Here is a 13,048-nt window from a genome sequence, read left to right on the forward strand (position 1 = left end):
TACGCCCAACACTGATCATATTTACATTTAGAATACAGTATTTTTCTTGTTTTTTCATACGTCAATATTAACTTTTCATAATACCCATTTTAGTTCACCATTGAACTTCCTGTTAAGCAACAGTTTCTTAATATCTTAGAAATGTTGTGGTGTTTATTTGTCTAACATTTACACAATATACAAAAGTTCAGAAAACAACAGACGGAGAAGAATATTATTTGTTCATTCATTTGTTCATTTATTTACTCTTTGTAGTGTACTATACATAATTAACAATCATTCATTCCTCCATCCATTCACTACCGTATTCATTCATCATTCATAACAACCGTTTCTATTCATTCAAAATGGTAGATTTATGTGAGAAGTTTCTACAAAAGCTTTTATATAAAGAAAACACTTGCTGTACTCATTCAAATTATTTGTCCCATTGAAATTCAGTTCTGCAAATGTTGGCGTGAATACAGTAGTGGTGGTGCTGTAGTGACCCTTCAAGGTTTTAACCAGTAAAATGTTCTTCACATCACAGTCATCATCGTTGTTTTTCATTCAGCGGTCTCTGTTTTCAAACTCCAGATTGTTCCTTTGGGCAAATGCAGACGTTTCACATTGTATTTGCCCTTCACATTGTGCAGCACTTTTTAGCAGAAGCTGGATCTGAATTAGCCTGCTGTCGTACGTTCTCTGTTCAAATATAAAGACGGGAACAGAAAATAAATAAAACAGGAGAAAAAGACTCAACTGTTATGTAAGGCAGCATCCAAATGAAACCTCATAAATAAGTTATTTGAATTATTAAAAGATGAAAATTTGGTGCAATGCATTCTGGGATTTCTCTATCCCTGAACGTCACATGTAACGCTGCCCTATATGCCATACATTATTTTACAGCCTAATGATTTATAAAACATACTGTACATTATAATGTCTGCTCATAGACGTACATGACTGATATAAAATACATAACGTTAATTTATGAATTATATATGACATGAATTCAAATCATGACGTCACCTGCCAGATCGGTCCTTCCGATCCCGATCAGACCTTCATACAATCCTTTAATGGGGTTTTCTCCAGCGTTGAGCACACCGTGCAGCCAGATCAGCAGCATTCTGTGCCCGTGCTCCTTGTAGCTCTTCGTACCTTTAAAAGTTCAAATCTCATTATAACTACGGCAAAGATCTATAACCTGCTGTACAATGCACTGAACTGAGGAATCTACTTCAAATCTACTTCAAGTACAGTTAAAGGGTTTTCAAGTATTAAAAGTTAAAACCTGAATAGAACCAAATCGTACTTTACTAGTTACTACACTGCGTTCCAAATTATTATGCAAATTGGATTTAAGTGTCGTAAACATTTAATTTTATATTGTTCAATTAAACTTATGGATGGTATTGTGTCTCAGTGCTCTTTGGATCACTGAAATCAATCTCAGACACCTGTGATAAGTAGTTTGCCAGGTGAGCCCAATTAAAGGAAAACTACTTAAGAAGGACGTTCCACATTATTAAGCAGGCCACAGGTTTCAAGCAATATGGGAAAGAAAAAGGATCTGTCTGCTGCCGAAAAGCGTCAAATAGTGCAATGTCTTGGACAAGGTATGAAAACATTAGATATTTCACGAAAACTTAAGCGAGATCATCGTACTGTGAAGAGATTTGTGGCTGATTCAGAGCACAGAAGGGTTCGTGCAGATAAAGGCAGAATGAGGAAGGTTTCTTCCAGACAAATTCATCGGATTAAGAGAGCAGCTGCAAAAATGCCATTGCAAAGCAGCAAACAGGTATTTGAAGCTGCTGGTGCCTCGGGAGTCCCGAAAACCTCAAGGTGTAGGATCCTCCAGATGCTTGCAGTTGTGCATAAACCTACTATTCGGCCACCCCTAACCAATGCTCACAAGCAGAAACGGTTGCAGTGGGCCCACACATACATGAAGACTAATTTTCAAACAGTCTTGTTTACTGATGAGTGCCGTGCAACCCTGGATGGTCCAGATGGATGGAGTAGTGGATGGTTGGTGGATGGCCACCATGTCCCAACAAGGCTGCGACGTCAGCAAGGAGGTGGCGGAGTCATGTTTTGGGCTGGAATCATGGGGAGACAGCTGGTGGGCCCCTTTAGGGTCCCTGAAGGTGTGAAAATGAACTCTGCAAGGTATGTAGAGTTTCTGACTGAGCACTTTCTTCCATGGTACAAAAAGAAGAACCATGCCTTCCGTAGCAAAATCATCTTCATGCATGACAATGCACCATCTCATGCTGCAAAGAATACCTCTGTGTCATTGGCTGCTATGGGCATAAAAGGAGAGAAACTCATGGTGTGGCCACCATCCTCCCCTGACCTCAACCCTATTGAGAACCTTTGGAGCATCCTCAAGCGAAAGATCTATGATGGTGGGAGGCAGTTAGCATCAAAACAGCAGCTCTGGGAGGCTATTCTGACATCCTGCAAAGAAATTCAATCAGAAACTATCCAAAAACTCACAAGTTCAATGGATGCAAGAATTGTGAAGGTGATATCAAAGAAGGGGTCCTATGTTAACATGTAACTTGCCCTGTTAGGATGTTTTTGATTGAAATAGCTTTTGATTTCAGTAAATATGACCTCCTAATGCTGCAAATTCAACAAATGACCATTTTCAGTTTTTTACAACCTATGAAATGTTTTCAAACTCTGTTGTGCATAATAATTTGGAACAGTGCATTTTGAGTTTTTCATTTTTTAAATAAATACTGTTGTCAGTGGGAGGTTTGTTCAATAAAATTCCAAATGTACCCTAACTGTTGATTACTTGAAAATTATACTGACTGTCATTTGCATCGACAAATTAGGAAAACCAGAGAAAGATATCATTTGCATAATAATTTGGAACCCAGTGTAGTATACTTATAGTCGTTATAGTTGTTTACTGAAACACAAGTGCTACAAGTGTTTCAGCACGTCTATACAGTAAGTTCACGTGTAGTATAGTTGCAGTACAAACAAATTGTATACTCAAAATGTTATACTGTTACACTTGAAAGTGTACTTCATTAACTAAAAGTGGCAAATTTAGTCCCAAGTAGGATTAAATTTAGGATTGTATACTACAAGTACATTGATATTAGTATACTTACTACAATACACTTAAAATATTCCGGAACTTCACTAAGTATACTTAATAAAATTTGAAATATAATTATTTTCTCGAAAATTCAAATATGCTATTCGCTAGCTGCACAAGATGGCGCCGGTGAACTTTTAGGACGCCAGGGTCGGCAGACTAATTTCCGGTCATATAACACTGTATGGGAAAAGGAGGATTTTGGGCTGGCAAATATGGGTGTTTTTTAGATAAAAAGAAGAAAGCAATATATCAGCGATGTGACAGATCTTCTTTACATTGCTGAGCGCTTCGTTAAGCCAAAACAACTCAATAGTGTTATACGACCGTAAATTAGTCTGCCGACCCTGGCGTTGCAAAAGTTTATCAGCTCCATCTTGTGCAACTAGCCCATTAGTATACATATAAGAAAGTATATTTTTGTCTTTTTTAAACTTTTTTCTATACATACTACTCAGAACATGCTTTATATTCTTCTCAGAAAGACATAGGGGTAAACTAGCTGTGTAGTCAAAGTTTACTACTCTTACTGTATTCTTAAAAGTACACTATATAAACAAAAAAAAGCGGTGGGTCCCTATTCGCATACTATCCGTCCTAAATAGTACCGAAGCTACTGCTACCGGTGAAAATTCAAAGTGTAGATCCATGAACACTCAAACAGCTGATATTGCCCACAACGCACAAGTTTAGTGACACTGCATTAATAAAATTATACAAGAATTAATGAATGTAAGTATACAGTAAAACATTACATCAGAAATAGTGAATAAATACATACTTTAATGCAAAGTAAATCTGAATTTTGATCTTTGTGACGGTTAATGATCACAGTGTCGTATAAGCAACAATGACCTCTTTTTTGCATTTTCTGTTTTGCATTAGTATGTCCCAGTGCGTGCTTACTGTTTTGCTACATGCTAAAATGTATATACTTTTCCATAACAAAAACACTACCTACAGTATTATTAGTGCATAGTATAAGTAGGCGAATTGGGACGCAGCAAAGGATTATTGAAATAGTACCCTTACATGTATACTTGTACTACTATTTACTACATAAAGTACTGTATACTTAAACTTTGCTAAGTATACTTAATCAAATGAACTTGAAGTATTTTAAATAAAGTTTTTTGGGGGGCAAATGAGTTGTAATGTAGCTCGCACCTGTCCACTGATGTTCTACGGCTCGTATATGTGCTTCTGAGAACTTCCAGCATTTGCCCAGAGTTTTCCACTCTCCTGGTCTTAAATACTTCGTGGCCAGTTTCCATAAGACAGAGCGGATGTGTTGTGTTTCCTGCTGATGGTCTGGCTTAAAGCTGAGACTTGTTCCCACCAGACACTCACAGTCACTGTTCACATTCTCCTGCACGTAGCGAAACAATATCACAAAGTGCATGATCGCTCATTATTATGACAGAAAACAAGGATTTATATTTGAGAATTTATATTTTTGAACACATTCTACCTTTTCCCATTGGTAAAATCGGTCAGCTTTGATAATCATGTCAACGATGTTCACATGGGTGCCTCGGGAAGCAACATCTAGTGAAGTCTTTCCCTGCTGTAAAATACACAGCGAACGTCTTGTGTTAGGCACACATGGATTCTAAAACTGAAAACAGCGTAAGGTAACAGCAAACCTTGTCGGTCAGATTGAGGTTGATTCCAGAAATGAGGATCATTTCAGCGATGATGTGCCGTCCGTGTTCAGCCGCTATGTGCAGAGCAGTCTGAAGCCGCTGTGGGCAAAAATTATGATTTGAAATGGGATTTCATTTTTACTTTTATTATCAAATAAGGAAATCATTTCCTTACATCTCCAAGTCAAATCATTTCCAAGTACATCACATGTGAGACTTGAATATTTTGCATTAGGTGCTGAAATCATGAATATTGCAGGAACATTGCTATGTTAGAAGATCCATACTCACGTTGTCAGAGATGTCCAGGTCGCACCCCGCATCAATAAGAACCTTGACTATTTCTGTAGAGTTGTTGAGAACAGCCAGATGTAGAGCTGATGCGTGTTGCTAGTGAGGAATTATGAATCAGAGGGTCAGTTTATGAGTTTTACGGTGAAGTGAAAGATCAATGACTATGACTGGGCCAAAAATGTTACATCCTAAACCTCCAAGGCTTAGATCTGGTTTAATCGTGTCTTACTAGATCTCACTTGAAATCTCTCTGTCATGAAAAGGAAGTTTTTCTTAGTTGCATTCAGTAGATTCAACAGAAGCTTTTAAAGGTGTCCTTATGAAGACAATACAGTAGTGGTAAGGGCCCCCCAAGATGGATCCAGGGGGGCCACAGTTTTTGTGGCTTTTTATGAAATATAGAAATGTATCATACATTTTGTTCAATCATACATGAGTATTGATGTTACAGTACTGTATAACTGAATGTGATTTTGGTTTAATTAAAATTCAAAGTTTAAGATTTTATGTCTTTTTTGGGGGGGGCACAAAGCAATGCAACCTACACAAAGGGGGGCCTTACAACGAAAATGTTTGAGAACCACTGCAATACAGCACCCAACATAAGATTAAAAATCAGTATTGAAAGAGATGTAGAATGATAAACAGTAAGTAGAATATATAAACTTATTATCACTGCTGTCCTTCTGAAACCTCGTATCTCCATATTTTGTTATATTTTTGTTTGTCACTGGGTTCTGCAAATATCTACCCAATAAAAAGTATTACAAAGAGCTTGTCAACTTTGACAAGTATTTAATCATTTCAAAAGCACACTGTTTTGTCCATTTCCTGAAAAACAGTGAATTTGGACATCCAAGGATTTAGAAGAACAGCGGCAGTATATAAAAATTATATTAAAAAAAGTATATAAAAAGACACAACATTAATGAGCAGTGTTTAATTTTGTACATTTACATTTCTGTTCAATAAAACATAGAATCAAACCTGACCAAGGTCCATTGCCAGAACTTTCTAATACAGGTTTTAGTACTCACAGTGTCGACTAAATCCAGGTTTATCCCAGCCTGAACCAGCAGTCTGATCTCTCTGTCTGAACTGTGCTGGGCCACCAGATGAAGGGCTGTCCCGTTCTTCTAGAAAAACAAACATATTTACTTTCATGATTCACTGATAATTAAAAAACAAGTTGCATCATAAAATATAAATAATAATCTTGTTGACTCTATTGATATTGCACTATACTATAAATCAAAGATTTTACAGCATGGAATTCATATTCGGATGTAAATGTTGGTTGCATTGTACTGTTTTTTTCTGTTGTGTCAGTTCTTACAGAAGTCGCTAGTGTTATATGTGAATATTCTCAATAAAGAGCGGCGGAATGTGTACTTACGTTGGTGAGCTCATTGATATTGCAGCCAGACTCCAGCAGTAATCTAAGACACTCATAATGTCCTCCTTCAGCTGCCAAATGCAAAGCTGTCAAACCATCCTGAGAAAACATCAATACTTGACAATACGCTTCCATTTGTTAACATAAACTACAGTGACAAATACCAAAGTTTCTGCAGCATTCATAAATCTTTGCGCATTAATGTCAACATTTACTAATACAATTTTGAAATCAAACATTGTGTCATTTTAACTTTTTTTAAAACGTTTACTTGAGAAAAACTAGATTTACACTGGACTAGATTTACTTGAGAATAACTAGATCTTTAATGTACTTAAAGGTGTAAAACAAAGATTTTTTTAAGTAAAATATAGTGGAGTGAAAAGTATGATGTCTGCATTATAATGTAGTGAAGTAAAAACAAAAAAGTACAGATAAACATACTTTAAAGTCCCCCTGTGGTCGAAAATTGTATCCCTTAAAACTAATCTTTGATCATCAAAATTACATATTTAAATGTTTTTCCTTAAAAAATATTGTTTTCTTGTCTTAAAATGGCTTGAAGGTAACTCTAAACCACAGCTTCATTAAGTATACGCAGAAACACGAATATGCAAATTAGCCCCGCCCCCCCCCCAATTGCACTCGGCAAGTCTGAAAGTGAAACTGAGAGCTGACACAGCAGTGCAGCGATCATTTTAGCACGAATCTATGCGCCATCTTTGCATATTTATGCCTCAAACCGCTGATCCAAAGGGGTCGAATGAGTTGATGCGATTGGTTTATGACGTCATTAACCGGAGCGGTTTCATTTTTTAAACTGTCTTTGGTAAACTGCAGATTTGGGGGGAAAATACTGAGCAATGGTTTGTCTGAAAACATACTAAAACCCCCACATAGACATATAAACAACATTACAAACTTGATTTTCACCACAGGGGGTCTTTAAAAATACTTCACTATTGTCTTCCTCTGCTAATACCTCAGAGGTGGATCGATTCAACATTAAGAAGGATCGCCTGGCTTACAATGTTTTTTTCATCGATCTTCTCCCCTGTCTCCACAATCTTCTGGAGGACCTCGCTGTGACCATGCTTAGCCGCCAGATGCGCAGCCGTGTTCTCCTCCTGAAGTTCATAAACGTAAACTATCAGTTGATCTAAAGACTTTTTGGTGAGAATCTTATAGTCTTGATGTGAGTCACAGGGAGCCTGGGATTGATCTGGCTCTAGGTCTTGGGGTATCTGGTATTAGTCTGGATCTGGACTTTAAATGGTCTAGTGCTGGTCTGAGTCATAGGGAGACTGGTTTTGGCTCTGGATGTTGGGGATCAGAACTTTATTCCAATAATGATCGGCAGACCACTCACAAAGACAAGTTTTCATTTGGGTTATGTAAGGCCAATAACAAACCCTCAGACTGACTTTAGCTTCAGTGTCGGTGTGTTTCGTTTCTAGCTCTTAAGCAGCATGAGGGTGTCATTAGCACACGTTGGGGGGGCATCTGTGTGTGTCTGTGCGTCTTGCCGTCTTACCTTGTCCTTGAGGTCATGTGCACAGCCCATACCAATGAGAAACTCCACCACCTCCAGGTGTCCGTGCTCTGCGGCCAAATGAAACGCAGTCTTGCCTGACTGATACACAAGGTCAGATAAACACGAGTTGGAACAACACACAGTGTCCTACTGTGCTACCTTACGGCTCAAAACTAGACTTCACAAACACATATTTTTCGGCGCGTGATAGCCCCTAGTATGCATGAACTGTACGGAAAATGACGACAGTTTGTTGTAAGTTTACTTTTCCTTCAAACGTGTGTTAAAATCTTGTTATCAACAAGCATTAGAAACAATTCCTGAACTTTGTGCAACAAGAAACCATTTTGTCTGTTAAGTCAATAAAAGTCTTCCTTGAGTGGAGAGAATGTTTAACCGGGTACAGTATTTGTACGGGCATTGTTTAATCACAAGGAGACGTTGTCGGCCTTGCGTGAAAAGATAATAACCTTCTACCAACTACTGCCGTAACAAATCACTTGTCATAACACTTGTTTGCACATCCTATTATATTCTTTTATATTATGAAATTATCCCACTTAGTGTATCAAGTTGTCTTTCAAGACTCGAACAGCCAAGGCAATGCATTTGTGTGTTTTGGGTTATGCAGTGAAAATAGGCAAAGGAGTGTAATATAAATATAAATATTAATGGTGATATGTAACAAAAAATATTATAACAATTGTTACTATTATTATAGTAATTGTGATGGTGATAATAATAATATTGATAATAATCATAATCATAATCATTTTTTCCTTCAACAAACAGGCAGCTCAAATTGTGATTTGAAAATCTGCTAACTTTGATCTTTTTCCATTTCCCGAACGTGCGATTCTCACCTTGTCCACGTCATTGAGCTGCACGTCTTCCAGATCTTCCATGATGTACTCCAGGATGCTGATGTGACCCCTCTGAGAAGCACAACGCAGCAGATTCAAGCCGTTCTGAGCACACAACCAAAGAGAGAAATCTTCATCCCGCTCAATATATACTCACATCTATCTCATTCGTACGGGTTAGTGGTAATGCACTAAATCTTGTAAATCTTGTTAAGGATTGTTATCCGTACACTCTTACTTTGTTTTCACAGGTGAGCTTCGCCCCAGTTGAAACAAGGATTTTCAGGATTGACAGGTGACCAAACCACACGGCCAGCAGCAGAGCATTCATACCGAACTGCAAAACAAACACGACCACATCTCATGTGTACACAGTCGCACAAGCCTCGTATTGGCCTAAGTGACTTTTCGCAATTCTTAGACAACATTTACATTGAGGTAAACTTTACACGCGATACTGTACATGAGCAGCTTTGTATGTTATGAGCACATCACAAAGAAGTGTTTTTATTGATGGCAAATGTAACACGACCGACACGACTCAACCGTGACTAACACAGTGTATTTCTATTTTTATATTATTCTAATTTCGAACAATTGTTTTGTGTTACATTTTTGGTTTCTCTTATACTTTATATTCATATGAATGACTGCACAGCAGTTTTCAAAATGATAATTCTGTCATCATTTACACGCCCTCTTGTCATTTCAAACCTGTATGACTTTCTTTCTTCCGCAGAACACAAAAGAAGATATTTTGAAGAATGTCGTTAACAGCCCCCCATTCACTTGCATTGGTTACAATAGAAGTGAATGGGGGGCTGTGCTGTTCTGTTACCAACGTTTTTCAAAATATCTACTTTTGTGTTCTGCAGAAGAAAGAACGTTGTTTGACATGACAAGAGGGCGTGTAAATGTTGACAGATTTTTCATTTTGAAGGCGAACTACTCCTTTAAGGCCACATGGTGGATGGACAGGCAGGCTATTAAAGATTTATCATCAGGGTCTCTGTGTATCTCTTCCTAAACATAATATGAAACATCATAAAATATTCAGTCTAATATGTAACTGAATCTGTAATACAAATGAAGAGTTTGGTTTCAAAATGAGATAACTCAAAAATCTTTCAAAATTTTCAAAAATCATGTTATGTTATTATGTTTTTATTGTGTTAGTTAGCTGTATTTCCTGAGTTATTATGGCTTAAATCAAAACAAACCAACTGCAGTTTGATTGATATTAATTGGAATGCACAATAAAAAAACATGATTTTTGACATTTTTTAAAAACGGAGTTATCTCATTTTGGAACCAAACTCTTCAAATGTTGCAATCTAGTACATTTCTCTTAAAGGAACAGTTTACCTAAAAGTAAAAAATTCTGTAGTCATTTATACACCTTCCTGTCTCAAACCTGTTCTTAAAAAAATGACAAATATTTTGCGAACAATTCATTTAAAAATGTGACTTGGGGGCAGTGTTGGGTGTAACTAGTTACTAAGTAATTAGTTACTGTAATTGAATTACTTTTCCCTTGAAAAAGTAAAGTAAGGGATTACTCTTATTTTTTTCTGTAATTTAATTGCAGTTACTTCTGATGTAATTAAACTAAATACTTAGTGTAATATATGTGTGTGTGCAAGGAATGCACATCAAAATTCAAAGTCTAACTTTAAAATCTGTGCTTTAATGTATAATTCTCACATTTGTAATACTTTGGTCAGTTAATAAGAGTACTTTATGTAGTTTTATATTATTTATTTGAATTAAAAGAGCCGTTTCATGTCTTTGTTTGAATCACTTAACAAATCAAGGTTGATATAGGATATAGAAAGTAATTAGTAATAAGTAATTAAATACTTGTTGGAGAGAGTAATTTGTAAAGTAATCTAATTACACTATTGAATATGTAATTAGTAACTAGTAATTAATTACTTTTTCAGAGTAACTTGCCCAACACTGCTTGGGGGTGAGTAAATAATGACAGAAGTTTCATTTTTGGGCAAAATGGTAAACAGAAATCCCAGAAAAGGGATAGTTTACCCAACAAAGCAAATTTTGTCATCGGTCACTCCCCCTCAAGGTTTTCCAAACATTGTGTAAATCTCTTTGTTTTGTTGAACACAAAAGAAAATATTTTGATGAATGTTTCTAACCAAACAGTTCTGGGGCACCATTGATGTGAATGCTTACCAAGCATTCTTCCAAATGTCTTTGTGTTCATCATCAGAACAACGGAATGTATACAAGTTATCCAACTTAAGGGTGAGTACACAATGACAGAATTTTCAATTTTGGGTGAACTGTCCCTTTAAGGACAAAGGTCAGCAGTGGCCAGATACAACACATACGCTGTCCATATCATCAACCTCCGTGTCGTGGTCCAGCAGGAGTCGCAGCGCCTGCTCACTGCCGGCTCCGGCTGCCCAGTGCAGGGCCTTACGGTCCATCTGAAACAGTTCAGAAAAAAAAGAACGGAAAAATGTTATATGGGGTCAAATAAGGTTCTTATCCCGTCATGTGTGTTTCCGTTACTCGGCTGGAAAAACAAAGCATTCCAGACAGAGAAACTGGCGATAATAGTGGACTTCCTGTGACACACTTCCTGGAAAGTTCAGCATGCTTTTCTTTTCTTCATTTCTCACAAATCGAATGCTTGAAACTGTATCATCTGTGCTCATTTTAAACACACCGCTGCATTTATAAACATGTGTTACTGTTCAGACAGTGAGTATTTCTTATGATTCTTGTAGACTTTAATCTCTGCGCAAGCATTCCTTTAGAAGTGTCAGTCCGGTTCCTGGAGATATGACTGTGTTTATGTCCATTGGTTTTGCATTTGCTGTATCTCACCTTATTTTTGACTTTGACGTCCATCCCTCTTCCGATAAGCTCTTGCATTTTGTCAGTATCATTTCTTTTTGCAGCATCATGAAACTCCTTCTCCGAGCGCAGCACTAAAAAAACAAAAAAACACAGAATATCAAACACCAGACATAATGATGCCCACCTGCATCTTCATACTGAAATGTTCACATCATCGCTGCCTATTCTTGTATAATAAAATCTATACATTTCTGTAATACATTCTTTTGATGACAGTTTCCTTAACACGGATCAATATTTGGTAATACATCTTTTTATTCTTTTAAGGATTCTTGTAAGGAGGCTTTTGTTTTTTTTAGGTAACTTTGAGGTTATAGTTATACAGTACATTTAAAGGGGCGTGGCTTCATTCTAACAAAACAACACATACATTGTATACAAACAAACACAAGAAAATAAATACTTAGTAGATATAGACCAATACAGTGTATTTAGTCTGTTATCGTTCTATAGCAACCTATGCAGAAGCCACATCACGTAATGCAATGAGACGATATCCATTGCGCCCTGTCCAAGTCAAAATAAAACAATACAACTGATTTCACATTTCTGTGTTTTAACTCACATATATCGTCTTCGGACACCAGCCCGTCCTCCATCGCTGTCTCATATATTTCTACATTTGATCTTGTGATGTGAGGCTGCTGTTCCTCTCAGCGCTGATCTCAAGCCTGCCGCTATGGGAAATCACGAATGAAAGCGGGTGTAGCGAGAGAAGGCTTGGCTCATGAATATTAATGAGACGCGTTGACGTCACTTGGTTGCCATCCTATGGTGAAGACTTTGACACTAAATATTAATGAGATCTAGCTGCCATAGGATGTTGCTTGGTGGTCCTCCAATGGCGAAAGGTTAGATTGTGAATATTAAAACGTTAGGCGATTCGAAGCGACAGTGTTCTTTGTGGACACGCCCCCTCGGTCTAAACTGGTGTTATACGTGTAAAAATGTTACGATTCTCAAATTTAGAAAAGCATTTTTTTTGCTGTAATCTGGCTGATATCATGCACTGATGATGTATGTTTGTTTGTTTTATGTGTTCGTTATACATCGTACTTCTACAGCACTAAATGCTATACATCTTTTACTTTACAGCCTTGTGTTTGTTCTTGTTTTTCGCTCCTATTATTGTTCCGTATATGAGCTATATGATTTTCTAATTTTCAATTTTTTCAGAATAATTGAATTCATTACTCTGTGTCATCAGACTTTATTCAGACAGCTGAAAACATCCATGTTGTTATCAGATTTAATCTTTGTTGGGTTGGGTTTTGCCTGTCTGTTGACTTTGGGTAAACTAACACGAATGATTGACAGATG

The 13,048-nt window shown here is 37.1% G+C and overlaps 1 protein-coding gene across 2 annotated transcripts; it reads right to left on the minus strand.

Moving 5' to 3' along the window:
- Window positions 1-224: 224 nt before the first annotated feature.
- ankdd1a (ankyrin repeat and death domain containing 1A) lies at window positions 225-12,413 on the minus strand. Of its 2 annotated transcripts, none has more exons than XM_057348452.1 (15): window positions 12,294-12,413; window positions 11,696-11,799; window positions 11,194-11,292; window positions 9,081-9,179; window positions 8,843-8,947; window positions 7,980-8,078; window positions 7,474-7,572; window positions 6,446-6,544; window positions 6,087-6,182; window positions 5,047-5,145; window positions 4,756-4,854; window positions 4,581-4,676; window positions 4,277-4,478; window positions 1,015-1,146; window positions 225-684 (listed from the first exon to the last, which is right to left on the minus strand). In XM_057348452.1, exons 1-15 carry the CDS (start codon window positions 12,325-12,327, stop codon window positions 623-625), a joined length of 1,524 nt encoding a protein of 507 aa, XP_057204435.1. In that variant the 5' UTR covers window positions 12,328-12,413; the 3' UTR covers window positions 225-622. The 2 variants fall into 2 exon arrangements, with proteins under 2 accessions (XP_057204435.1, XP_057204427.1); XM_057348444.1 differs by having other exon boundaries at window positions 6,087-6,185.
- Between the last annotated feature and the right edge of the window lie 635 nt (window positions 12,414-13,048).

The sequence above is a fragment of the Triplophysa rosa genome, linkage group LG1 (assembly GCF_024868665.1).
Source record: "Triplophysa rosa linkage group LG1, Trosa_1v2, whole genome shotgun sequence".
Taxonomy (NCBI): domain Eukaryota; kingdom Metazoa; phylum Chordata; class Actinopteri; order Cypriniformes; family Nemacheilidae; genus Triplophysa; species Triplophysa rosa.